Below are 27,981 nucleotides of genomic sequence, written 5' to 3' on the forward strand. Positions count from 1 at the left end.
CACAACCCCTGCCGGCATTGGCCGGGGCCGCACTGAGCGTGCGCGGACGGGCGATGGGGCTCGGGGGTGGGGCCGAGCATGCGCAAGCCGCCCCCCGCCGGCTTTGCTCCTGGCACGGAGCGTGCGCAGAGGGCGCGGCGAAGCCGCGCGGAAGGAGCATGCGTAGTGCCCTTGGCGAAGCCCAGACGACCGACCCTCGTACCCGACCTGCCCGGAGTCCCTTCTGAGCATGCGCGAAGCGGGTCGTTCGAAGGCGCGTCTGGCTCCGAACCGGCGGGGAAGGGGATCGCGGAGCCAGGTGGCTGCGCATGCGCCGTCGGCGCCCGAGCGCCTCAGCGCGGGGGGAGTCGAGGTCAGCCCTGAGGAGAAGCCGGCGGCGAGCAGGGCCGAGGGCGGCCGGCGCTGCCCGGGCGGGGGGGCAGGCGCCTCGGGAGGGCAGCTGGACCGGCGGGGAGGCCCGGGGGAGAGGGAGCTGGCGAGGAGAAAGGCTCTGGAAGGGGAACGAGGCGGCCGAGCGACGTTGGGGGCCGGGTAGCACCGGCAACATGGCGGCCCCGGAGGGTGGGTGGGCGGGCGGCCGTTGGCCAGGCCGTGTCGGCACGGCGGAGCCCGAGTGGGTCTCGCCACGCGGGCGGGTGACTGCAGCTCCAGAAAGGAGGGTGCAAGCGACAGCTGCCTGCTCCGAGTGACAGGCGCAGAGCACACCGATAGTAGGCACGGCAGGGTCGGTATCGCACGCGTGGGTTGGACATGAGCCTTTTCTGAAAATCACTTGCATCTTTATTTATTTATTTCCTGCGGTGAGGAGTAGCTCAGCCTTGCAGTAACACACAGGCTGGCCTTAGGCTGTGAGGTGCAGGCTGGCAGCAGTGCTGAAATCAAGCACAGGAATCAAAAATAGCGCATACCTGCCTGCAAAATGCAGCAGGATCGAGTTACAGGCGCTGGCAGTTATCCAAAGAATGCTGTTACAGAAGTGCTGCGGCACAGCTGGGATGATAATGAAAAATAGAAGCCCAGAATAATGAAGTGAGTTTAAAAAAAATTGACCTTGTTTCTGTGAAAGGAGAATAGAAAAGTGAGAAAACAGAGCTGCTGCAAAATGCTGAGTGGGGGAAAAAATGTCAAAACATACCAGTACTGACTGAATCAAAAACTTTGCTTTCTGTGGTGGAAGCAAGGGGAATACTCTAGCAAACCCTTTTGTCACCTCAGCAGATTTGGCATCAGGCCCATAGCAGTACAGGACTGGAAATCAGCTAGATTTCTGAACGGGCTTCACATTTCTAAAAGCATATGGTACTTTCTTATTATGCTTTTACAGCCTAATCCTATCACTTTGTTTGGGTTATAATTATTTGTTTCTATCCTGCCTTACTAAGCAAAAGTAAGAAAACAAAGACTTTGCTTGCTGTATGGTTGGTTTCAGCTCCCTCCAGAGGTATAGCAACAGTAAACAGATTGATTTCCTGTAAACTGCCATCTGCATTCTTCCGATGTTCAGGAGAAAGTGCTGACAGTCTGCTTTTCCCTAGAAATAGCCACTGGTTGTAGTGTAGCCTTTTCCTTCTCACTAGAGGTTCTCAGAAAATTGCAAAACTGATCAGAAATCTACTTGTCAGAACCTTTCCCCCCCTCTTTTCCACAGTTACTAAAGGCACACTTTTCTTTTTTAGGCTTAAATACAAAGTGAATAAGAATGTCAATAGTCACAGTCCAGCTTGGTCAGTGTGGTAATCAAATTGGTCATGAGGTGTTTAATGCTATCTGCAGTGATGTCCATGGCACACATGGGTTGTGTTCCAAGAAGGAGAATGAATCCTACCATGATGCTTGCAAAGAACGTTTTTTCTGTGAGGAGGAATCTGAAGGTACAACATTTAAGTGTTTGTTTCCCACAGAGGGTCTTGTTTCCAGCCTGATACAGATAAGAGTACAGAAATAAAAAAAGTCTTTTGCCTTCAGTTGAAGAATGAGTTTTACCTTCAGTCTTGAAGAATTATCACAACACTCTGCCTTCATGACATTGCTAACAACCACCGAAGGAAAATCAGTGCACTAAAGTGCCTGAGACCACAAAGCAAGTCTGCCAGTAACACAGCTGGAAGCTGAGCATATATGCATGCATACATACATAATCTGTCCTTCCAAACATTGCATTTTCTACTGTAGATAGATCATACCATGGAGTAGGACCCAGAGTATCTAAATTTCGTGTTATCAAACACAGTAAGTGGTTTCTTTCCTGAAAGCTCTATGGTCTTTAGAGTTCAGATTTGTCTTTGTAACAATAGATGGTTCACCAGAAATCCAGGGCATTGCCAGGTCCTCCTTTCTGTACCTGCCTGTACTGTCCTTTTAATAGTTCGGCTTACATGGGTGGGAGGAATACAATTTGCAAGTCTATCCACCTTATGTGAACAAGTTCTAGTATTGGCACATTATTCTTAGTTTTGTTTTTCTTCTTGTCCAGTACCTGTTGCCCGGGCTGTGCTTGTTGACATGGAACCTAAAGTAATCAGCCAAACCTTATCAATGGCTGCCAGGTCTGGCTACTGGAAATACGATGACCGGTCACACTTCTGTCAGAAGCAAGGGTCAGGGAACAACTGGGCAAATGGGTATGAACAATTGTTTCAAGCTTCACTAAGGGAACTGTAGAGGCTAATGAGCTGTCTAGACTCTAGGAGTGGTACTATTGCAGCTGTGCGAGGTACAGAGTATGTAACATTAACCTGATTTATTTTTAAGTTAAAGTAGCAATATATATAGAAGTGAAATGTCTAAACTGCTTTTTGCAAGGTGAAATTGGTATTTACAGTGAAAATCTAACGTTTTAAAATAGAGTGAATATATTCAGTTTAAGAATAGGAAACATTGAGCACAGTTTATAAATAACGTGCAAAATAAATGTCACAGCTGAGGATTGTTTACTGCAGATGGATGATATAATGCGAGGTTATGTAAATAATAATAATAAAAGTATGCTTTATGAATAGCTTCACCTTTCTGTTTTTGTTTTGATATAACCTGCCATGTCTCACTGTTTTGTCTGTTATTCAACAGTTATTCTGTTCACGGGCCTAGACACAAAGAAGTAATAATGAATTTGGTGCAAAAAGAAGCAGAGAAATGTGATCGACTCGGTGGATTTTTCACAATAATGAGCATGGCTGGTGGTACAGGATCTGGCTTGGGCGCATATGTGACCCAATGTTTAAGAGATGCTTTTCCAACCTCATTTATATTAAACCATGTTATCTGGCCCTACGGCACTGGTGAGGTGAATGTCATATTTCCCAGAGATACTCTGCAAGTTTATAATCACTGTTTACTTTTAAACATAAAATATCTGCAACTGAAATAAACTAGAAAAGAGGCACATTTTACTTTTTAAAAGTTCAACATGACAGAAAGTAACACAGCTAATGTTTGCCTAGTATTTGGTACGTTACACCAAAAAAAAAAAATTCTTGATAATATAAGTGCTAAAGTATAATGCAGTTTCACAAGAAGCTCTATTAGCTAACTAGAAATCTCCTGTTATAATATCTCAGTATTATAACCAGTTCCCAGACAGATTTTATTCTAGCATGTTTGTATGAAGTGAGATGGATAACATGATTTTCACAGGTCTTGCTCTCTTTCCATGAAAAAGCTCTGCTAGTCCCTGACCTCATTCTGCACTTTTGCAAAGAAAACGAATCACTTCCTAAGTCATAACTGAGGAAATGACAGTAGCCAGAGGATTATAAACTAGAAGGAGATTAAGTTGTTTGACTCTCATTTGTGTGTGGTTTTTTGGTTTTTTTCCAGATCATTGTTCAAAACTACAACTCTGTTTTGACTCTGTCACATCTGTACCAGTCATCAGATGCCCTTCTTGTTCATGAAAATGATGTCATCCACAAGATCTGTGCTCAGCTGATGAATATTAAACAGATCTCCTTCAGGGATGTAAATCAAGTCATTGCACATCAACTGGGGAGTGTTTTCCAGCCCACTTACACAGCAGAAGGTGGCTTACACTATAGCAGAAACCCGTTAGGTATCTAACCATCTTATATCTGCCTAATGCATTCTCACACATCTTTCTGAAGTCATTTCATATTGTGAAGTTCTTCAGTCTCCTTACTCAAGTATTTGGATACATCCCAAGATTTAAGATGGGAAAGTGAAGGAAAAGACTAAATTAGGAGTTCAATCCCAATTTTGTACCAGAGTCAAAATAGATCCCCCAGCTTCTGGTTTCAATCTTTACCAAAATAACCCTGTTTCTCCTTTTTCAAGTGATTTCAGACACCACTGTACCTATTTACAATTCAGAGGAAATTTGTGCAGGACAGTAATTTTGGACTGAGTTTTACGTTTCACATTAGAAGTTTGTATAAACTGAAACAGAATGAAAGTTTTGTGTTTTGCTCAGGCAGAAGACAGGCTAGCATACAACTTGGTAGCAACAAGCAACAGGCTGACATTTGTATCTTTAAGGGATTAGAGAAAGTTACCAATATTGTCGAGAGTTTTGCATGTAAAATTAAACTTTCACATCTGTCTGTCAATCTCTTTAGCAGTGCATAGGGTCTTTGAGATTTTGAACCAGACTATAAAGTGACACAAGTGTAAACTCTAAAACAAGAGCTACTAACATGCTTGTATAGAACTCAGTAGTACGTAGCAAGTTTGCATTACTTTGATGTGTGTCCATAAATTTGTCAAATTAAAACTTTACATATCCTGCTTTGTTTCTTACCTTAAATTGCTAGATCTTTGTAAAATTCCTCACTCTCTTCTCCTATTTTAGCTAGCCTATGCAATATCTTTGTCAAACATCAGCAGCTGTTAATTTCTTCTTTCAGGAGACTTAATGGAGATGTTAGTTCCACATCCCGAATTCAAGATGTTGGGTCTTCGTAACATACCTCAGATGCCTGAAAACTCCCTCGCTTATAGCACATTCAGTTGGCCTGGACTCATCAAGCATTTAAGGCAGATGCTCATTGCTAATGCTAAAATGGAGGAAGGTAAAAAGCATTCACGCATCTTCAGTATCTGTCATTCTTCAGGCATTTATTTTTACACATGAAATAAAGCTTATTGTTTTGTGGAGCTCACTGACTAGCTTTAGTCAGTTCAAAATGAGTTACTGCCCTCAGACAGCAGGAATTTGCCTCTACATAGCCAGCTGCTCCTTTAACTATTCACTCAGCTGCCGCTGCAGCTCCTGGCTTGCTCCTGTTTTTGCTCCCAGACATCTCAGTTAATTATAACTATTGAAAATATGCAAAACAAAACAGTTTTTGGCCATGTGCTTAATTTACATGATTCATTTGGAACATTCCTTGGATAGTTAGTTCTGTTATACTTTTTCTTTTTACACCTTCTACTAATAAAAATCATGTTTAGCTCTCCCATATCATTTACATGCGGAATTCAGTACAGCTTCCAGTTATGCAAAGAATGGGCTGGCAGGTTGCTTAATATAGAAACAAGTATCCATTTTCTCTGGTAAGACTAGTGACTACTAGGCAAATACTGCTGGATTAGCACTGGTTTTCTCTGAAAATTATGTAATTGCTACTTAACTGACGTGCAGAAGCCACAAACTCTAATAGGATCTCAACTTGGGGCACAGTGTTATTTACCGTCTGACTCTTTGGCTAGTCTGAATGCATATTTCATGACACATTAACTTTCTTTTATATCTTTTTTTGCCAAAATCTCATAGGTATTGATTGGCAAGTACGACCACCACGTCTAGGCTCCTCCATCCCCTCCAGTCATTCCACAAACAAGCCACTGCAGTTCAATACTTCCATTGCCAACCTGGTTATCCTGCGAGGAAAAGATATGCACAGTGTAGACTTAGGTAAGAAGGAAAACCACAGTACCTCAGTGATTCTTGTTTCCCATCTCACTGTTTTCTTTTCAACCATACGTGACAAAAGTGAAAAAACCCCAGGGCCACGCATTTGACTACTAAGGTCAATATTCCCTCTAGAAACATTTTAATGTCCAAGGCCACATTGTCTAATTGCTTAGGGCTGTTATATTTACAACCGACTTCTGTGTTTCCTGAACCACTTCAGGGAAGGAGGAAGAGACTGAAGTCCATGTATACGACAGGATTCTTGGCTATACTGTCTGAAAATATATTTAGCTGCTTCTGGAGTGATGAGCATAGCTTACAGATGAAGTACCAATACAAGAGTATGCTTCTAGATAATCTAATGAATCTGTTTAAAACAGTTATATTTTCAGTAGGCTGACCACTCTGCAGATTTTTTTCAAGGCCTGAATTGATCTGCCAGGCATTGATTAGGTCACACAAGACTACTCAGATCAAGATGCAGGAGCCTGTAGCTTTACATTTGTCAACAGGGCTGTCTTATTTCTGCTGCAGGAAGTTTCCAAGATCCCTCATTATATACATCATGGCTAAACCCTCAGGATGCTTTTAACGTGTGGAAAACACCACGAGCATTTAACAAGTATGAAAAGTCTGCTTCTTTGGTCAGCAATAGCCAGTTCCTGCTGAAACCTCTTGACAATGTTGTAGGAAAAGCTTGGAATATGTTTGCTTCCAAGTAAGTGAAAATAATTATGCTGATACTTCATTAATAACTGCCAATATCTTCAGTGGTAGCAAAATCATTGTAAATACAGCTCACTCTTTCAGCAAAGTAAAATAAGCATGAAGGCTGTTCCCACACTGTAGTTGAAACATTTTTATGTTTGAAACATGATGGCAGGGTGAGGAACACAGAACAGTGCTTATGTTCTGTGGATAAGTGAGACCACTTATTCTAGTGCTGTCAGTTTGACTATTTTCTCAGTACTAAAACTCCCCAAATTTAGTGCATACCAATGTGACCATTCTAAAAATAACACATAGAAACTCTTTTACTGATCATATAGTTTCTAAATTGGGTACACATGCTGCACAGTCCGGGGGAAAAGTTCCTGGCTCAGTTCAGAAGCATTTAGGGGATTTGTGTATTTACTAAGGCTCCCGTGCTATTAGTTTGATTTTTCATTGGAACCAAGGACTCTAGAAAAGAATTGCCTCTTTACTTTGATCATCATGAAGCCAAGGTTACTGCATGTCACAGCAGATGTCTGCTAAACATGAGTTTCTAGCACAGGAATTCTGCAATTAAAAGCCAAAAGAGGAAAACTGCTGCCACTAGCTGTGCTCCTAGTTTTACCACCTGTTACAAAAACACCAGTGATAAGAAGCAAGCTATCCTCCACACACAGGTTTAGGCTTTGTATCTCAAATCTATAATTTACTTCTCTCATTTAATAATCACTTCTCCTTCCATTTCCCAGTCAGGCCAGTTTTGTTAGCTGAGATTTTGTTTCCCGAAGCAATACACAAAGTTATAGAACCTATTAGAAACAAGTCATGACTTATCAATAAGTATGAATTACAAAATGAGTTCAAGAGAGCAAAGTAGAAACTAAACAGCATGGTTACTGGGTGGAAACCAACCTTCATTTGAAGTTTTTACCATAACTATACAATCTGATTTCATGTGTCAGATTCTTCACTGATTGCTAATGTCTTACCCATTTTCCTACTGTGACTTCAACACACAGAGCCTATATTCACCAGTACACTAAATTCGGAATCGAAGAGGAAGATTTCCTGGACAGCTTCACAGCTCTGGAACAAGTTATCTCCAGTTACACCATCCTGTGATTTTTCTTTTTTTTTTTTTTTTTTTTTTTTAAATGGTCTCAAATAGAGCTTTCCTGAAAGAACCCAGCACTGGAAAACCTTCCATCAACTTCCTGATGTGTATAAATTACTGGACTGTAGCTATTTTTCAGTCTTGTAAGCAGTGTGTGCATATGTTAGAATAGTAAGAACTGAATATATTTGTATGGGCGAGTTTTATTCATATTTAATATATCTAATAAATAGCTACTTTTCAATACATTTGCTACATACTGTAGCTCAGTCTTTGAACATCATAATTTTTGTCACTGGGATATTTTTCATAAAGAATGTCTATACAGAAGGATTTTTCTCCAGGCTAAACCCTCAGCATCTCAACTGTGATGAAATAACGTGTGATAAAAATTAAATGCGTGCTTGACTACAGTAGTAAGGCATTCCTGATCCTCCAGTTTCAATTTCTGATGATAACACTTTGCCCTAGGAATGTTTCAATATTCATAAAATGTACAGTATCAGAATTATTAATCTAAACTGCATTTGGATTCAAATCGTTCAAGATACAATAGTGTGCCACCTGTTCCTTTAAAGCAAAGTAAGACTTAAATTCTATTTTAAGGACCTTAACGTTGACCAAATAGCAGAAGTTTTGAATCATCTTTTAAAAAAAGGTATGAAGGGTTCTTCATTTTCCTGTCATCCTCAAGTTATATTAGAGATTATAATGAATTATATGCTTTTCTGGCCATTTCACTGTGCCATGTTTTCAAGTGGTGTTACCTACCTCTTGGAAGAAAAAAAAAACAAACCAACAAAATCCCTATAGCACATCAGAGGTCTTCGCTATTTGTTATAGGCAAACCATAGATTTTAAGCAAAACTACAACTCTTGCTCTTCCTCCTATAAGTTAGAAGCAGGTAGTTTTTTAATTAATTTGTTATTTATTTAAGCATATTTGGGAGGAGAATTGCTGGTTGATTTCAGATGTAAGAGCCTGTATAATATAATAAATATAATAGATTGTATAATTTCAAAAGTCAATTCAAGAAATGGGCTCTTTTTTGCACAAATTTTACCACGACCACAAGGTGGTGCCCCTGGGAAGCTGCAGCTGCACCAGCCTGATGAGAGGAAGAGATTGCAGTAGCTTGTGGGGGTACAGACTAGATGCTCATAAAATAAGAGAGTACAGTAGGATTAAGGATCATGTTGTAACACTGAGCTTTCTTCTGCCTCTGTTAGCTTTTCACTTAATGGTAGGGAGAGCTTTTTGAATTCTTGCTATTCCTCCCCACATAGAAATAATCCCACACACTATTAAATATGTATGCCAAAAAGAAAAGTTAAAAAATCAGTCTCAAGGACTTTTTCCTTGACAAGTGGACAAATCTCACAGTTTCCCTTTAGGTTTTAGTGCTGTTTCATGCCAGGCCTCTGAACTTTTAACTAAAAAGATGAGCACGCACATAGTATGATGCTAAAGATGTTAAAGATGTTTGCAATATGGCTAACGATGCCCACATAGAAATCTTACCCTGTTAGAGATTCTGATTTAGATTTTAAATCTTTAATGAATTAACAGTGGTAGATGCAGAAGTGACCTTGCAATTCTGCTAGGCTTCAGAGCACAGCAGACACTCTGTATTACTTCTATCTTTATTTCTTTCCCTGGTTTCATTTACCTCTTCACTTTCATTCAGGCCAGGTACAGAAGCACTAAAATCCCCTCCTGGAGCACCTGTTCTCAGAGCAGCTCTGGCACAAGACACCTAGAACAGCCAACACGCTTCTTGACAAGATTCAAGTAACTGTACAACTGAATCTGAAGAAAACAAGTAAGTACTGAGGTTAAGTTCTCAATTTCTCAAACACACCCTAGTAGCTGATCACTGGCATAGTTGTGTAAATGCAAGCCTCAATGGATTCTGATAAATTTCGCAGTAGCTTATAGACAAGCAATGTTAATCTCTCATGCCTTCCAAAAAAAAAAAAAATTTCAAATGCCTGTTAGCAGTAGGGCAACCTTCAGTACACATTAGGGTTGAGTCTAGTCCTAATTCATGCAGAAAAATTACCTGTGTAAATTAAGAGCTATATTGGTGCTTCATTTCAATAGCTAAATCATTAAATATACAGGGGAATGAAAATCATTCGTGGGGTGGGGGAGAACACAAGAGGGAAGGCAAAGAGAAGGAAGCAGATAGGGTAAATATACCCAATAACTTATAAAAAGACACTTTACATTTATGACAAGACGATATTCTTGCAGACCACAGTACACAATCCAACAACTCAGTCTGGTTTGCTTTCTGTTTTCACTCAGCTCTGCTAATTCCTGTTTTGGGAACTCCCTCTCAAAAGGGGAAGACACAATAATCATAGTTCAACTATCCAGCCATACTTGAAGCCCTATACTTCTCAGTAAAATTTGAGTAATTTGGAAGTTCAAAACTACATACAACTTTTGTTATAAGAGTATTATTTGTGATATTTAGTATTCCTTTTCACTAAGTCACTTCCTGGCAGCTCAGAGCTGGAGGACTGTTCTGATCAAAAGGGCTTTTCTGGTGTTGTGTTTCTGTCAGTTTCAGCCATTGTCTTTAACTTGGGTATTTTCACAGAAGAAACGGGAGGAAAGATTGCACAAGAAGTTAAGATAAACAGCACAGGCAATTCAAGTTTGCAAGGAACAAAGGGTCAGGAAAGGAGACAGCATGGTAAGGTTCTCCCTCCTCCCTCCTTCAAAACGCACAGGATGTTTAGCAACATAGAAATAATTTTCTCTAGTGTTTTCAACAAATATCAGACTGAGAACTTCTTCCAGTATCAGAAATGAGAATAGATAACTCCATGTCTGAAAAAATGACCAAGTCCCAGGAATGCATACTCTTCTTCATTGTTCCACGGGACACGCAAAGAAGAGATTTTTAAAAAGCTAAGGACAGATAAGTCCTCTCAGAAATAAGGAAGAGAGCAACGGGTTATTGTACTGCTATATCAATAAGTAACTTTATTGCAGAAATAACCTCATGTTATCTCTATGTATTTATAATTCTGAGCATGAAGCAAATACAGCAGGTGCTTATTGCACCAATGAATGACATAGACCCATTTATCCATTCTTCGTAGGTACATTATTTATGGCTTATGTCACTTTTAGTTAATGGAGCAGGATATTTGGGGTTTTTTTGTTTCTTTAAGTTTGATGGCAGAATTTGGGCCACGTCAGGAAACACAGCACACAGCTAAGATGTATAACCCCAAAACAAAAATTTCCTTATTTAATCTGTAGTTATAACATATGAAAACAGAGGAAGGATTCTGCAGCTCAAAGACAGAGCTAGGCCAACGGGTTCATTACTGCTTAACAAGGATACTTCTTGTTCACAGTTAGAATTCAGGGATAATACTCCTACTTCACAGGAAAACAAAGTTTTTCAAAGCAGCAATAGAGGATCACAACCATCAGCCAAATTTTGACAACACAGATTCCTCAAAACTACAAAAAAAAAAAAAAAAAAAAGAGGTAGAAACAAGTGTAGCTGTTGTATTAGCTGTTACAATCCCTTTCATTGCTCTGGACAAGAGATTGACAGGAATTGTTTCAGGCATCTCTAGGCTTCTTCCTGTTGGTGTTTTTCACGGCTGACCTCAGTTCTGTAATTCTCACACCCTTTCCCAAACTAAGCCTTCATTTTTTCATCTATGGCTGAATTACTCTATTTTTTTTCCCCAGGATGTGGAGAGGGTCAAAGTGACAGGAAGTGAATAGCTATTATCAAATATTCATCATCTACAATTATATTAGAAGGTGGAGTATTCATTTTCTATTTTATTGATAAAATTAATTACATAAATAGTCAGAGCCTGGATGTGGGCCTTAATTTCTAATGAAATAAAAATTAACAAGGTAGATCAAAGGTCAGCACAAGCCAATGGCTCACTGAGGCAGGAACAACAGAATCAGTGGCCTTGACCTAGCTAGTTTTAGGCAAACTACCCACAGGATGTCCATAAACCAAGGAACAATGCATCAAATCTCACTATTGTTTTTTGTAATGAACAGGTGCAGCTCACTTGGAAGTTGATTCAAGGACTCTAACTATAGCAGATATATTTAATGAATAGGATAACTTTTATTTGGCAACAAAAAAAACAGGAACAAAAATTAACCTGTTACAAATACTTCAAACATAGTAACTGTTTGGCAAGTGACAGGGCACTAATGTAGTTATGGATACAATTTATTTCCACTTAAGTATATATGGGTGCTTGTAAGGTTAGGCTGACTACCAGTACAGAAAGGATAGAATCTTAGTATAAATATATAAGGGGTTTTCAAGAAGATTACCTGCACAGATTTAACAAACTGAAACAGCTCAAGATTAAGGGAAAAAAAAAAAATCTGTGGTTTCCACAACAACCAGGGTTTTATCAATAAGAAAGGAAGTTATATTCAAACTACCAGCTGATACACTACTGGGAAACATCAAGGTACAAAAGGATATTAAATGAATAATTAATTTCCTTCTGCATTTGTTAATAAACTTAGTATAAATAAATATTATGAAACATCCAAAAGGAAATATTTTCAGATGTCAAACTGTACTTTAAAGAAGTTTTGCTGGACACCACTTTAAAAACTGCACAAGCCTCATCAGGAATGCAATTCATAGATCTGATATGGTAGCAAAAAACTTCCCAAAGGAATTGAGCTGCTGCCTTTCCTCCACTGCTTTCAAGGGCAGCCCAGACACAGCCTTACCAAGGCAGCAAATTCCAGTGTGGGCTTCCTCCTCAAGCCTCCTGCCTCTGGCTTCCTATCCCAGCTCTGCCCATGCTCCAGAAGCACAGCCTGGACACTCAGACAACTTTTAACTCGCCTGGATGTAGAGCTGATAATCCTGAATTTTAACTATAGAGCCTTTCCGGCTCTTTCAGTCAAACTCGAAGTTCACAATGGTCACTTCTGATATCACATTGTATGAATCCTCTCCCTCTAGACAGCCACTTCCCCTCTATCCGGGTGGGGTAGTGAGTCACCTACCTCTGCAAATCAGCAGAACCTGCTTAACCCCTTCCCAGAAGTGCAAACAGCTGCAAACAGGGTGGTGTTTCAAACAAATGTTAACTGACAACCATAGGGAACACACTGGAAAAGGTGAAGATAGCCAGAGATAAGAGATTAGAGAAGCTGCTTCTGCTCATTAGGAAATTTAAAAGCAATTTTTAGAGGTATAAATGTGTTCCATAATAAAGATCATGGAAGAAGTCTAAACCTTAAGCCTATGGTTCATGCAAGCCTGAGAGATCCTAAACAGTGAGTTCTAAGAGAGTCTAGTCGTATAAAACAAAGGCACAGGCTTCTGCACTTATCTGCATTAATCAGCTTGCAGAAACCATCTTGTCTGTTAGTCTTAAAAGCAAAATTTTTAAAATATGGAATGTTACACCCTAAGATAGAAAAATAAGTAAAATGAGGACACTCTCTAGGCCAAGAGTCCCATTTTAAAAGTAAAGGCTGTAAATAGAGAAACTAACTAAAATAAGCCACTGGTTAATACAAAAAAAAGACAGAATAAACACTGCTTGAGCTTCAGTGAGCTATGAGCTTTTGTTTCATTAGTTATATGTGATGAGAAATAAATACCATCTTACATGGTATATTTGCATGTAAATGGGTGTGTTCTGTAAAAATGATTATTGTACATATTTGGTTACATGTACAATGTAATGTTTATTTAAAGGCTCACAAAAATACACTTCAGTTGCCTGAGAATGGTGTAATTGTGGTCAGATGGCATGATTTAATTTGAACTTTTGCCCAGCAGTCTCCAATACGTAATAGATCATTTACAGGAGCATGTAAGCAGAACACTGCCGAAGGAGCCAAATGGAAAGCAGCCTTATCCCACACACTGAAGGTGTAATAAAATACTGACTCTGTACTTGGTTGGCAAGGGCAGCCGTAGCTGTTCATTATAATATCCTGAATAAGTATGGTGAGAGCTGGGCAATAGTTCAGAGCTACTGCTCTCCAGATGGCTCAGAACAATACTTAGTTCAAGAATACATATTTCCATGTAAGACTGCTTGCTGCTGGCTGTCATGCAGTTCTGCCACTTGCAAAGAAAACTCTGGGAAATTTCCTCCCCACCCCACTTTGGGCAACTTCAGCCTGTATTACTACCTGATTCTGAGTCATCTAGTCAGCAACTGTATTTATGTAGTTATATGGTGTTGTAAACTAGCAATTTCTCCTTCCTAGGCCGAATTTTGGTGAAGAAACCTAATGCAGCTGATAAAACAGTTAAAAACATAAATTTGGCAACGGATGAACAAAAATCCAATTAAATACTCTTCCCCCAAGAAGAAAGCTTCCCTTCACTCCCTACCAGACATTAACTCAGGTTTTCACATTATTTTCCTCTATAAAGATTTAGTCAGGCTTCTCCACAAAGCTGGTATTTTCATGGTGAAGTCTTCGTGTATAAAAAATAGATACAAACTTAATGTGTGGTGTGAAATGGGAGCTTATTCTTCAATGACATTATAAAGGAAACCTGAACTTGCTTTAATACGCATGGGGTCCTGTTCAAGCTGAAGAAATCTCCAGTAAACAGGCCTGAACTTGTCCAAAAATCGCTAAGCATCAAGGACAGACAGGGCTACAAGAAGGACTGAGAAGAGAAATCAGTGACAGTTTTAAGCTAGGACTCTCAGGATCAGGTCTGTCAAACAACACTTAAAACACTTTCCTTATTCCCTTAATTGGAATGAACCTCTCTGAGCCACAGCTGAAATCTATTGCCAAAGGATAGCACAAGAGATTTCCACACTTCACTTAAGAACACCAGGGTCCTCCTGGGCAGCCATCACAATTTTAGTTCATGCACAAATGCTGCAGTATGATTTGCCACATGGTGGTTCTGCACATGCAGGACTGTTTAAGACAGCTTCATATAGAAGTTAAGGGAGGCAACAGAATTAAAATCACCAATTCCATTAGCATAGATCTAGTAGAAATACCGCTTTGAAATTTTTTTTAGCATCCATTACTTTGAGCTTAACTAAATACTCGCTTCAGGCATCTTAAAAGTTTCTCTCTTCCTGCTGCTCCCCACCTAGAGTCTTACACAACACACATGGATGCATGTGACTGTATGTCACAAGAGGTCAGTTGGACTGAGGTGAGACATAAAAATCAAGGAATCAGAGAAATTAAATGTTGTTATGAAAATATCCTAAATATTACAGCTCTCAAGAAAACCAGTTGCAGCAAACAAGGCACCGAGAGAAGCACCATTTCTAAACAGACCAGATAGATTCTGTGAATGTGGCTACATTTGTATGTTGTTGTAAATCTAAATGTGTATTTTCTTTTTATGCAGGTCCAGTTTCTTTCAGAGACGGAAAAGAATTGCTGAGCACACAACCCTGCTTTTTCAAGCCTTTTCAACAGATGGAAAGAGCCTAAGAAACATGCAGTCTCAGGAAAGACACATGGTCCCTTAAAACTCACATGGTTTCTACATGTAAGTGTGAGCCTCAAAAAAAGTATTTACGGTTTTAGTTAGCAGCAGCTTCTGCAAGAGAACTGCCAGTCTCTTTCCTGACAATATGGAAGGAAAATAGAGGTACCACAAGGTCATTGTATGCAGATAGAACAAGCTTTAGGAAATGCATCTAATCCCTTAAAGAATTTTTTATACTTTGTCAAATGGCTCGAGGCAATTTAACCTCCCCAGGCACACTGGGCGCCGGTGGTGCCTGTACTCAAGTAGGTTAGAGCTCTGGCTGATACCTTCCACCAAATCGATGCCACCTTTCAGTGAAAAGGCTTTAGACCTTAGAAATGTCGTGCAGATCAGCTGGTACCCAAGTAAGGTAATAGGTGACTTCCTACAGACTGATGCCATCAATCATAACTGTGGTCACAATCTTGTGTAAAACCAGGCTAATGAACACTTCCACGTAGTTCATAGAATTTGCCTAGATCTGAGATATCTTTGAGATAAGTAAGTGCAACACTCCCTATAGCAAAAGCAGCTAAATGACACACTACCAAGGCCACAAGGAAACAAAAAGTTCCAACCACTTCTTATGAGGAGGCGGAATCAGACCTGCATGGCCTGCTCTGTCATATTAGCATTTTAAAAAAATCAAACAAAAAAAAAAAAAACCCAAAACCAAAACCGGTGGATTATGCCTTAAATCACGTGTACTAAACACACAACCCTTCTCTCACAGGACCCCTTGAGCAGGAACAGAGCAGCAGTCACCAGAGAAAAGACACCAACTTGCACTTTTTACAAGGACAGAAAAGCAGTTTCTGAGGCCATCGGAGAAGGGTGCGGCTTGCAGGGCAGTTATCAGAGCAGGGAACAATACACCGAGCTGAGGAGTCCTATCTCTTGCTTTTCATCAGGAAATAGCAGTTAGTTTCCTTATTACCAGCTGCCTGGGCAACTCATTTAAGCTTCTTAGGAAACCAGAAGAACAATTAAGCTGGGAGTAACTCCCTTGAAACATGAAGATGCAGCACACTTACGTACTTATCCATATCTGCACAGCTCGTCAAATGAGGTTTAAAGAAAGATGACCTTTGATTTAATGCTAAGGTAGTCAGTGCTCTTTGAATCATTCCATGAGTGAATAATAAAAAAAAAAAAAACCTCCAGGACAATAAACGGTAGTGTTAAAGGCAAACTAAAACAAAGCTTGGCCCATTTGACAGGTTCACATTTGCACATTTGTTTTACCACAACTGAACATCACTAGCAGTAAAGAGGCTAGATGACTTCACAGCTCAGCAGCCTCTTCACTTTAAATTCGGCACAGAGTAACAGTCAGCTTTTTTGACCAAAATACCATTTTGCTGAATTCCTGACACATGCCAAGAAGCCCATCACAGATTGCTGGGCTCTTCCCATTGCTTGTACCTAGGAGGCTATGACTTTTGGACATTTGATGACAGTGCCCTTGAGCTCCTTTCACTCTTTTGACAACTGACCCAGGTTGTTGCAGCCTCTCCCATTGACGCCACTACCAAAACATTGTTTTGCTGCCTTTTATGAAAGCTGAGTGGATGCATCAATAAGCAAGTGAAATGGATAAAGAAATAAATGCTAGCATTTCATGCCCTCACTTAGAGACTTGAATTAGGAAAGTCACAGCAGGCTCAAAGAATTTTTCACTATAATCCTTTTAAAAATGAGTTTGTAAGAGCATATGCAAATATTTACCCTCAATCTAGTTCTGAATGCATTAGCAGGGTGTTTCACAGGAAGGCCATTGCTTCACTCCCCATTTCCTGAAGAGGTTACAGCAATCCACCAAGGCTCCAGCAATTAAACCCTCACCTGGACCAGCCTGCTCCCAGCAAGGGGTGGCAGCCCAGCAGGAAGCCCTCCCTGGCTATTGCTCTCCCACTTGCACACTCCACTTAGTGCTGCAGTCTGGAGAAGGCTGGGCAGAGTACTTACTGTTTTTTCTTCTTCCTCTCCAAAAAAACCCCCACAGATTTACAGGGAAAAAAAAAAAAAAATCTCAGAAAAGCAATTTCAATTACCTTATGTATAATTACATTCAACCTTTTAACTGCTGATTACGAAGTATTTTTTTAACCATGTGCTTCAAAGAAAACAATTACTTTTACCTCCAAGGAACACACCCAATCACCACTTACTTTTACACCTGCAATCAATTTTGTTCACTAATATTTATATTTATGCTTGATAATCAGGGAAACATCCACAGTATTTGTGCTTGCAATTAGCAATGCCTGCAGTGAGAGGGAGGCTGATTCTAACAAATTAAATAATGGAACCAAAAAGCACAGCAGGGAAGGACCTTCTGGAACAGCATTAAGCCATCTTCAAGTATTAATGACAAGTATCTTTTATTTCAGAGGGAGCTGCATTAATAAGAAATACAGTATGACATTGGGATGGAGGTAAGAAACTACAAGCAGAGACAGGGAGCAGGAGATGTCCCAATGGTTTTGAAGTGTGGAACTGGATGATTCAAAACATTTGACATGGTCTGTGCTCGTCTCTTGGCTGGGCCTGGCACAGACCAGTGTGACCTTTTTAGCTTTGCTCCCATCTACACCATTCTTGCCCTGATGGGGTACATCGTGGCTGCCAGGGAGAGGCGCACGCCAGCATGCTTACATCTCACACGGCCTTCAAGGTACATTGTTGGTGAGGCACAATTCACAGGTCAGGCAGTAAGCTAACAGAGAATTACGAGGAGGATTAGCTGCAATCCTACCTGACCTTAGCTCTGATGTGCTTCTCTGAATTGTTAGGCTGGCAATACGGCCAACTTTCTTGCTTTGCTTCCTATTTATGGTGCACTTGTGAAAGCAGAGATTTAGCCATGTTCCACAGATGATGAAAAAAAAAAAAAACAAAACTCTATCACCTCAAAGTCATCTTTGATGTTTAACCAAACATTAGTTCTTACGACGGCTGTTACTTCCGTGTGATTTTCAGTAATTCCAAGAAAAAAAGCAAAATACTTCATTCAGTGTCTAGACTGCAAGAAGAATCAGCTAAAAATATCTGTGCTAAGATTGTTTCTCTTGCAACAGGGCTCACTTTGGATTTTTCTCTGACACACTTTAAACTAGATGATTGACTGCTTCCAATATGTAACTGAAAATATGTACAGCAAAAGGAAACCTTGGATTAAGGGAGCAAAATACATGTTTTCAGATGAAATGCTAAATGCTCTGGGTCTTTTTTTGAAGCCACAAAATGCAACTGCAGATGTATTTTCCAGATTCACACCCATTGTAGAATGGGACAACAGATTTCACAGCATAACAACCAAGCTCGATATACAGAAATGGAAACAATCCAGCTGAAATAAACACCAGGAAACAGTTATTTGTTTGTTTATTTAAGCAAACATAAAACTATCCATTTGCAAATCTCATTAGGTTTGCATAACTTTAATTTCTTTTTTTTTTTTTTACCTTTTACCAAGTCGTCTTATCTCCCAGCAGCTCAACAGGTAGAAGCAAGTAGAATGACCAGTCCCTTTAAATAGTGTTAGAAAGCTTCAAAATAACAGCATAGCTTGTTGGAATGGACATGTACAAACATGAGTTGCAGAACAAGAGATATATTTCGCACTATGTGTATGTAAACATATATCGAAATACAAGTGGGAGAAGGCTTTCAATTTGTCTAGTGATTTTTCAGTAGGCAAGGAGGCATAATTACGAGGAGACTGTTTTTTTTCTTTTTAGTTATTGTTACAGTCTCCTCATTTCAATCTGACAGCACACAGGGACCTCAACATGGCATAAATGTCATTTACTCTCACGAAAGGCCTTAAGACGCTACTAGAACTGTGTGAAGTAAATACAGTGTCCCTAAGGTGAAATAGCAGATTTGAGGAAAAAAAAGCTGCCACTAGAACTGGGGAAAGTAGCAAAAGGCTGTTTCACTAATCCGAGTATCCTGAAGGAAAATGAAACAAACAGCTATGAACTGCTGACGTGATCTCTTACAAAGTGCAAAATGAAAGTTTGAGTAGACTGAAAAAAGTATCAAATAGAGCTATCATTTTTTTGAATGGGTATTGTATTAGAACAAGTTCTTTGCTAATTTATTTTCAAAGACCATATTTAGGCCAAGAAGTGAAAAAGCTGCTAGGGCCAAGATTTAAGAAATACTGCTTATCTTTTAAAAATCCACAGGGGCAAATGAATGGCCTTTGTGCTTTTAACTATCTTGTAGTACCTCCCAGCACTCAGCCTTTCAGATATTTAAATTTAATCTAGTCAGCAGCTCTACTGAGAGAAGTCCCTATTAAAAGCCTCCCCATTCATTCAGTAACATTGTTTAAAGTCATATATGAACCATACAGGAGAAACACTACAAACCTCACACACAACTGAGATGAAACTTTAAAAGATGTTTCTTATGTAGACTGCTGCACTGCGTGACTTCTGAACTCATTTCCATCTAACCTTAAAAACACTTATATGCTGTTGATGTTCAATGAAAACAGTTGGAGATGGATGAGCAAACGGTCAGATGAAAGATACCAAAATGTCAGACAGCCTACCGACTGTTGTTGCCATGAGATCCAACAGTCAACATCAGTCTGATAAGCTATCCGACAGGATGGTACAGCCATGGAGATGTCACGACGGTTGGCAACACAAGAGGACATTCAGGCAGGATTGAACAAAATACATATTCTCACACCTTGCTCGAGATCTGCCCTAGCCTCGTGCAGGGATAAATCTAACCTGAGCAATAGCAAGATCTAATCTACTTTGTGCTCATATGCCACCTTTTGATAACACTAATTGAAAGTCAAATTAATTCTTGTTACTTACCCCTAGGATAAAAATAAAAAACAATAGTTCAAAAGTTATTAAAGTAGTAGTACATATACAGTAGCGGTGGAATGGATATCTACTTACTAAAGAGGGAAAAAGATCCATTTTAATATTAGTTATGTTCATGTACATTAGAACTGGAACACACACCAATTCATAACAACGTTTTAGAGAGATCTGACTTTAAAAGCCTAAGCGTAAGGTTCTCTGCATCATTGCTGGGTTTGACATCAAGTCTGTTTTCAGCTGGAATCTTTACTCTTCCCCCCTCTCTTCTCCTTCATTGCCCACGGTGCTGTGATCAATGGCAAACATCTGAGAAGAATTTGTGATAACAAATATCACTAGCTATTTAACTTGCCTATTTTAACCAGTGAGCCGTACTTCAAGCCAGTGATATCCTTTCTACTTCCTTCTGCTAAGTAAGAAGTTCTTAAGAAAAAAGAAAAAAAAAAGAACAAAGGGCTTCAGCACCATTTGTGCAGGAAGGATGAGTAAAGCATGCGATTCATGGGATTAAGGCTTAATAAAGAAACTAAAGAAACTGAGCATACAAAAGCAGAGAGGAAAAGAAACAGCTTAAAAAGACTGACACAAGAAATTCTGGAATGATCAAAGATGACTTTATAAAGTTTTATCTTAACTTCATTCTAAATATACATAATAAAAAATGTCAGCTTCAGCATTTTGACATCAATCATCTCTGCTAACATCATGAAGTTTAAGAGGGTGGCTTTTCCAACCGAGAGCACGTGCAATGCGATGGGACACTGGAGAATTCAGATGGAATAGCCTTACCATGAAGGACATGCAACAGTTTGTATCCAATCGGTATTCATTTATATACATTTTGATGGCCTTGAAAGTTATGGAAAAAGCAAACCAGCCACCCTTCAAAATAAAAGGTTACCCTTAGGTCAGTCTGAAGTTAAATCAGGAAGTGGAGAGTATTAAATCATCAGTTTTGGAAGTAATTTGGATGGACGACACTTGCGTTAAACACCATTTAACATCACATTGTCCATCCTGTACCATACAACTCAGACTTGTAAAGCATTTATACCTTACCTTAACATTTATAAGTTTGTCAGTGAAACGTCTGCTCTAATATCCAAATTACTTTCAAAATTAAATCAAAACTTGTTATAGTTGAAAATTGATGTTAAAAAGTTTTCCCCCATTTTTGAATAATGCTGATTTTTAAACATATGGAAAGATGTGTCATTTTTTGTGTCTGCTAAAACCCATTCCAAGGTTTTTTTCCCAAGCTCATTTGGTTTTTTCTTCAGAGTACATCTTCTGTTGCAGTCGTTTGGCATAGCTCTGGGCCATGGAGTTGATTATAGATAAGATAAAATAACAAACCATGACAATCACCAATTTTTCAAACATCCAGGATAGCCAGTTTTCCCCCTAAAGAGACAAAACAGAAGAAGGAGGAAAATGAAGATTAGTGGACAGCACAATGGAGAAGTCTCCATTTTCTGGGTGAAAGAGAAGAGCCTAACCATTTTTTTTTTATTATGTAATTTATCAAATTAAAAACAGGAACCAAGTGCAAGCCGACAGGATTCCTGCAGGTCCCGCTGTAAAGCTGACTTTAGTCCCTTGAAAGACAATGCAGGAGGACTTGCCAAATACACTGCAGGGCAGATGATGAATCCTTGATCATTACTAGTGTGCTAGTGAAGTGATTTATTATTCCTAGTATTGTTTCGTCTTTGCTAACAATTCATGGAGTTCAGAATTAGCAACCCTGACTGTCATTCCCTGTCATGTTCATTGCAAAGAAAACAATAAGGTCATTGGTTAACAATGTTTTTTCCCTAAACTGCATATACTGTGTTATCTTCCAATTAGTATCCGATTCTTCTGGTGTCAGTAGAAGTTAATGCGATGACCTCGGCAGTCCCACTTCGAGCGTTTTCCATGGCTACTCTTAACTTGTATTTTTTTGTCAAAGGAGGGCAGCAATGCACTGCACAAAAATTACTTCAATGTGCATAAAAGGAATCTGCATATTTAGTTATTCCAGCCTGCTCCTCCCTAATTTAGTCTCTTTTGTGGTAAGAAATGGGCAAAGAAACATTTGTAAGAGCTACAAGTATTAGATGTGAAATGGGAGTTAGATTAATGGATTTTATCTAAAAATGCCATAGCATCCTAAGGAATTTCATTGCAAAGTTGTTCTGTCCCCACTAAAAATTCAGGATGTTTTTAAAAATACTTTTTTTTTTTTGGTATGAAAGGACACTTCTGCCCCTTTGTACTGAGTCTAAACACCGTATTTTTCTTTTCTGTTTGAACACAAAAGGCTCAGGGATTTTGTTTCTCTTATTGGCCATTAAGCCACAGATCTTACTGGCTTCTGAAGTATTGATGCTGCACACCGTTTGTTACCATTTCACATGTAAATGCAACATTTTTCTGCTTAAATTTCTCTTTCAAAATAGGTGTGCTATTGGCCTTACTTTATTGTTTTCTTTATTCTCCAAGAGGTTTAAGTCCACTTTCATACAATTACAGTATTATTTTTAATTCCCAGGTTGCTTTTAAAATGAGATTTTTATCTACTCCCTAGGCCGCTGCAAATCTTTGAAAAACAAAATCAAGAGTTATACTGGTAAACCTGACAAGTCAGAAGACAGCTAGAGAAGGGAAAAATTAATTGGGGGGGGGGGGGGGTGTGGAGGGGAGGCAGAGAGGTTCTTACCTGTGGCACGCCACCGTCTGATTTGTGGTGAAGTTTTATCCTCTGAGCTTCCAAATACTCTTGAAATGGCTTCTGAAGAGAAGGACCTATACTTGGAATAGCACTGATGCAAAGTTCATCCCAAAGAACAGACAAAATAAGGGAGAAAAAAAAAACAAAAACAAAAACATTTTTTTTTTTTAAAACTTACCACTTTGACCCAAACAGAACAAAGTTCAGACTGAGCTACAGCTCAGAAGGGCATTGCTACTTGAGAAAACATAACCACGAAATAAAGTGTATTTTGTCTTTTTATCTGATACTTCTGAAAGGGCCATATTTCCCCAGATCCCAAAAAGTGCTTAAAAAGAAAAAAAATTGCAGAGCAAACCAGTGACAATACACTGCTGGTAACACAGAAAGAAGCTGCGAGCTAGAGCATTTCCTTAAAGCCAGGGAGAAGCCAGCTGAGGCTCTGCACTGGTGCAGTGCTGAGAATCAAATGAATGACTTCTCAGAAGTCCCACATTTATCACCAGCAGTTCCTGTAAGAACTGGTTTGAACCGATTAATAAGGAAATGACTTGTGCTTGTGTCATCCCTCAGTTAAAAAAGAAACTGCTCGCCCTATGACTTGCCCCTATCTTCTCAAAGAAGACGGCCCCTTTCTCAAACTAAGTCCTTATTAGGACAATCTGTGCGTCATCCTTACCCAAAAAGAATGCATTAGCAAATTCTGCAGGCGCCTCCCACAAGTCAGTGATTAACAAAGGAACAAAGAAGGAACTATGAACCCTGTTCTGAATCATGCCATGGTTTATGGCAGATGACTTGCACAAAAGCTACAATACATAACTGAACACCTTGTTCTGACATTAATGTTACAAAGATCACGGATACGTTTTTGGAACTAAGAACCCTCTCCCACCTCTACGGCGTAAAGGTGTTGGCGCTGGACAGACTCACAACAGCCCCCAACTTCCATTCTGCAAATACCACAGCCTGTCCAGACTTTAATCAGAAACAACCTAGGTAATTTTTCTTTATATCTATACACCATGCTATTTAGCAGGAAGTCCAAAGAGCCTTAATAATTGTCACAATACTTTAAAAAAAAAACCACCACAAACTTAAATACTATACAGAAGAAATTACCACTAACCACACCACTAGCTCGGCTGGTGTGGTGAGAACACACGCACAATCCGAAGGCTCCCAAGGTTTCATCCCCATATGTGCACCAACACTCCTAACCCCAGCCACGGGAGAGTTCCCATTACTGACAAGTGCCATTTTAACTTCAAAGAGAGCTAAGATCTTAACTTTTTTTTTTTTTTTTAATTCTAAAGAAATAATATGGTCTTCTACATTATGAAAGTCACCTAAATTTCAACACTTCAGGGAGGATTTAGTAAAACATGCTTCAGACACCAAGATATACATGGGCAATTTTACAAACTGATCATCTCCTCTCCAAATGACTGTGGGAGGGCTAGGTCTCTCAAATTATTTTCCTCAGTCTTCTGATTTGACACAATATTCCATTTTCCAGGCTAAAGCCCAATTAAAAAAATAACAGCTTTCTAATCTTCAGAATTTATGAAAATGCACAGACCAAAGAAATGAAGTAGCTCACTCTCCTCCACTAAATCTATTTCCTTCAATAGCCAGGGGCAAATAATTTTTTTGAACATATTTACAAGAAAAAGATTGCTCCCCTCATGATTCACTGTCACAATGATACAAATGGGTGAGTAAATTCTGTGCCTAGACTGGTAAAATTTCAGGGGGGAAAAAAAAAAAAAGAGCAGAGACTAAGGCACATCTATTACACATTTTACACAAGAGTATGTCAACTTTTACAAATGATTTCCAGTTTTTCAGAACAGTCCCTTACGAAGCTGACTATTCGTGGTAAAAATGCTCCTAATGACTCGCCGATCAGTACGAGTCACAGTTTTAAAAAATGAGTTACATTTTGAGGTTTCTTTTCTTTTTCGAATGACACTTGGAAGCCCGGAAAAGCTACTGAAGGGTAATAGTTTACTTTTAAATTTCTGCATGATTATGAAATGAGGAATATTTAAATGATGAGAGATGAATGATTAACAGAATGGCTGTTCAAATACCTCAATTTTTTTTCTGAAAACTGAACTAAGTCAGTGCCCAATTAGCATTAAACAACAACACAAAGACATGAAAACCAAGTTCAGACGGCTTGAAGAGATCCTGGTGCATCAACACTGTATTTCAAAATTTTTTTCACTAAAAGTATTCAGCTTTTTTTTTTTGTGAGCATGACTAAGAATTAAGTACACAACATTCATTTTATTAAAGCTATTTTGAAGAACTCTAAGATCCTGAATGCGAGGCTTCTAAAAGTCTGCAATATTTTGCACATTCATCTAGAAAATCATGAATCCACAGTACTAGGAATAAAATTCTTGAAATCCCATTTCAGCGGGACAGTATCGGTTACTTGCACTCTTTCGACAAAATTCAATCATTTAATCAACCAGCTAACTCATATGTCACCTAATATCCAAAGTGTAGGCATAATCTTAGATCTGAAAGTCTTAAAAACCAGTTTTCATTTTATTTCATTACAAACAAGTGATTGGTATCCCACCACAACACCACAGACCTAGTGAAGTTCAACTCCCTAACCCTGTTCTTACCAAAGGAGGAGGGGGAAGACTTCAGTATAAATTTTCAGGGATTACACTCAAAACAGAGGCAGGTACACAGGCAGAAGGAGCAGATTTGCATCATAATTCTGCGCCACTTAGCAGTGACTCGAAGATACACCTTCAAAAGACTGCTGCAGTTTCAGGAGTCAACATGCAAACCACAAATGTATTTACACATCCGACTTAAGGAGGGAAGATGCTGGAAGATAACCCTGTTTGTAGAATAAAACCAATTCCTTGCATTTTCCTTTGAGAATCAAGCCTGTTGTCTTTCAAATAAAGACTAGGAAAGGGTAAGAAAATAAAAGGGCCTTAGTGCACAACAGAATGTAGCTCATTCACACTTTGTAGTCTCTATCTGCCAAAACTAAACACACAAAAAAAACCCCAAACACACAACCTGCTGTCCCTTCTTAAAGGCTTAGAATATAGGTCTTAGTGAGCTGCTTAAGGACTTCAATTAAAAAATAAAAAAAAATAAAAAACCAAAACCACAAAAACCCCATTCACAAGAAGCTGTGTGTAAAAATAAGCAATGAAATACATTTCACTAGTTGCTATCATTGTTATTAATCAATTTTGCAGTTAATCAGCAACAGGCAGGCACTCCTAGGAAGAGAGATGCTGTTCTTGTGTATTCTGTCCTTTCACCAAAATTTACTTGAAAAACAAAGAGACTAGCTACAGTTTTACCATAAGATTCAGAAAAAAATGCATTGATTTTTTTTTTTGAGGAAAAAAAAAAAACCTCTGAAGAAATTTTGATTCAGAAGACATTTTAGAAACACTTAAACACCAATTTTTTAACTCATTCTGATTCTCTGCTAAAATTGAATGTTTCATAAGGAATTGAAACTGAAAACAGACTTCCGAAAAATTGTACTAGCCTCTGGTATAGCCCAAATTCATTAAAATCGTAACATTTCAGTAAAAAACATTACTTGCATTCTAATACTACAACATAAACACCCATTAAGAATTTTGCTTCACTGAACAAAACACTGTTGAAGCTTGTTTTCAGAAGTATTACCTGGTATTTGTAATTAAACAGATGTATCTTTGATTTTCTTTTTTTTTTTTAATTAAGAGCTACGATTTCTATGCAAATGAAAAATTACATAGCTTTTTTTCCAACAAATAAAACAAAACTTCACATCTATTTGAAGCACCATACTACAGAGATTCAGGAAAGTTGTTCTAGGATCAGCTTAAAAATTACACCAACTATGTACAGATTCTGACAATACGACTCCTACAACTTCTATTCCAGTTACAGCAAAACTGTGTTTATTAAAATACACTGTACAATTTATTCATTTGCTTTTCAAAGAGTGCCTGTCAACAGCTGAACCTCAAACACGTGCACTAGTCATGAAGAGGTAGGAAAGATTTTTGGGAAACTTATCTTTTTAACAGAATCTTTGGAACTACAGGCAGGAGTTTTCTCAAACACACGTGGATGAAGTACCAAACCAAGGGGTGGGGAAGAGGTATTTTCCCTATGCCAGTTTAACAAAAAATAGAAAGTTAGTAAAAATGCAGCTCACTAGAGTATTGACTAATATTAAAAATACTTCTTTAAAACCATTTAATCATTATATTTGCACTTTTGAAACGCATATTTTTCATCTTACAAGATCTTTAAGGGTATAGGTTACTCCTGAGTTATCAACATTTCGTAACCTATGCTTTTAGAGTTTGTGAACGCTCAGATAATTACAAGCTGTGCTAAATGCTGAAGTACAGTCCTCTATCAAATGCTGCCTTTTAGTATCATTGTGCAAACACTTCACACACAAAAAATCTATCAGTCCACGATTTTGGATATAAAGCTCCCATCTTATAAAAGCCTCTGCACATGTGCATATTCACCTACTCTTCCAGAGAGAAATGTTAGAATTAGCAAGTATTTTCAAGAAACACTGAAGTTGCCATTTTAGACCCATGTTTTAGGAACATTAATACAGTGGGGTTTTTACTGCTAATGAAACTTTTTTTTGTAAGAGGCCTCCAACAGCAAGTGATGATTAAGCAGCTGATTAACTCCAAGCAGTTCTTAAACTCCATTTATTCTGATGGAAATTAAAAATGTAAATAAGAACTTCAGTGGCATTCAGTTCTGAATTTTATACCCTATTCAGCAGCTCCTATGAACAACTGGAATCAGTCCTCCAGTTGCGACGATCAAGAAACATTAAACACCGCAGGTTTAAAAACATGGAAGTCTATTTTATCATGGAAATGATAATCTGAAGGGAAATGAGAACCACAGTAATTGAATAGATGGTGCAAACAAGGCGCCAGGCTCCCAGGCTGAAACACACCGAAGCCCTGCTTGGAAAGGTGATGCAATATTGAGTCACAACCCCATTTTACGGATGATCTCTCTAATATCCACAGCTGTTAATTTGGAAAAACCGTTTAACTGTTAACAGGGGGACTGATTTTGTCAGACTTTCTGGCACGCACGCTTTGTCCTTGTCCGGACCCTCTCAGAGTCTGGGGACAAACAGCGTCGTACATGTTTTGCTCAGATTCAGCTATTTGGGC

General features: G+C 39.0%; 2 protein-coding genes across 9 annotated transcripts in view; one reads left to right on the forward strand and one right to left on the reverse strand.

Moving 5' to 3' along the window:
* Nucleotides 1-180: 180 nt before the first annotated feature.
* Nucleotides 181-18,419, forward strand: TUBD1 (tubulin delta 1). Its single transcript, XM_069791007.1, is given in 12 exon segments — nucleotides 181-352; nucleotides 1,677-1,871; nucleotides 2,474-2,621; nucleotides 3,067-3,283; nucleotides 3,817-4,048; nucleotides 4,860-5,024; nucleotides 5,729-5,869; nucleotides 6,404-6,587; nucleotides 9,386-9,416; nucleotides 9,418-9,520; nucleotides 10,307-10,402; nucleotides 15,077-18,419. Coding segments are annotated over 11 exon segments (1,575 nt in total). The 5' UTR covers nucleotides 181-352; nucleotides 1,677-1,699; the 3' UTR covers nucleotides 15,163-18,419.
* Nucleotides 18,420-18,572: 153 nt separating this feature from the next.
* The window catches only part of VMP1 (vacuole membrane protein 1), a 71,972-nt gene continuing 62,563 nt past the window's right edge, over nucleotides 18,573-27,981 (reverse strand). For all 8 annotated transcript variants that reach the window (XM_069790995.1, XM_069791000.1, XM_069790998.1 and 5 more), the window contains 2 exons: nucleotides 22,763-22,865; nucleotides 18,573-21,462 (listed from right to left, as the gene is read on the reverse strand). In XM_069790995.1, coding sequence (XP_069647096.1) covers nucleotides 21,319-21,462; nucleotides 22,763-22,865 — 247 coding nt within the window. In that variant the 3' untranslated portion in view covers nucleotides 18,573-21,318. The remainder of the gene's footprint in view (nucleotides 21,463-22,762; nucleotides 22,866-27,981) is intronic.

Source organism: Haliaeetus albicilla, chromosome 9 (assembly GCF_947461875.1).
Source record: "Haliaeetus albicilla chromosome 9, bHalAlb1.1, whole genome shotgun sequence".
Lineage (NCBI taxonomy): Eukaryota > Metazoa > Chordata > Aves > Accipitriformes > Accipitridae > Haliaeetus > Haliaeetus albicilla.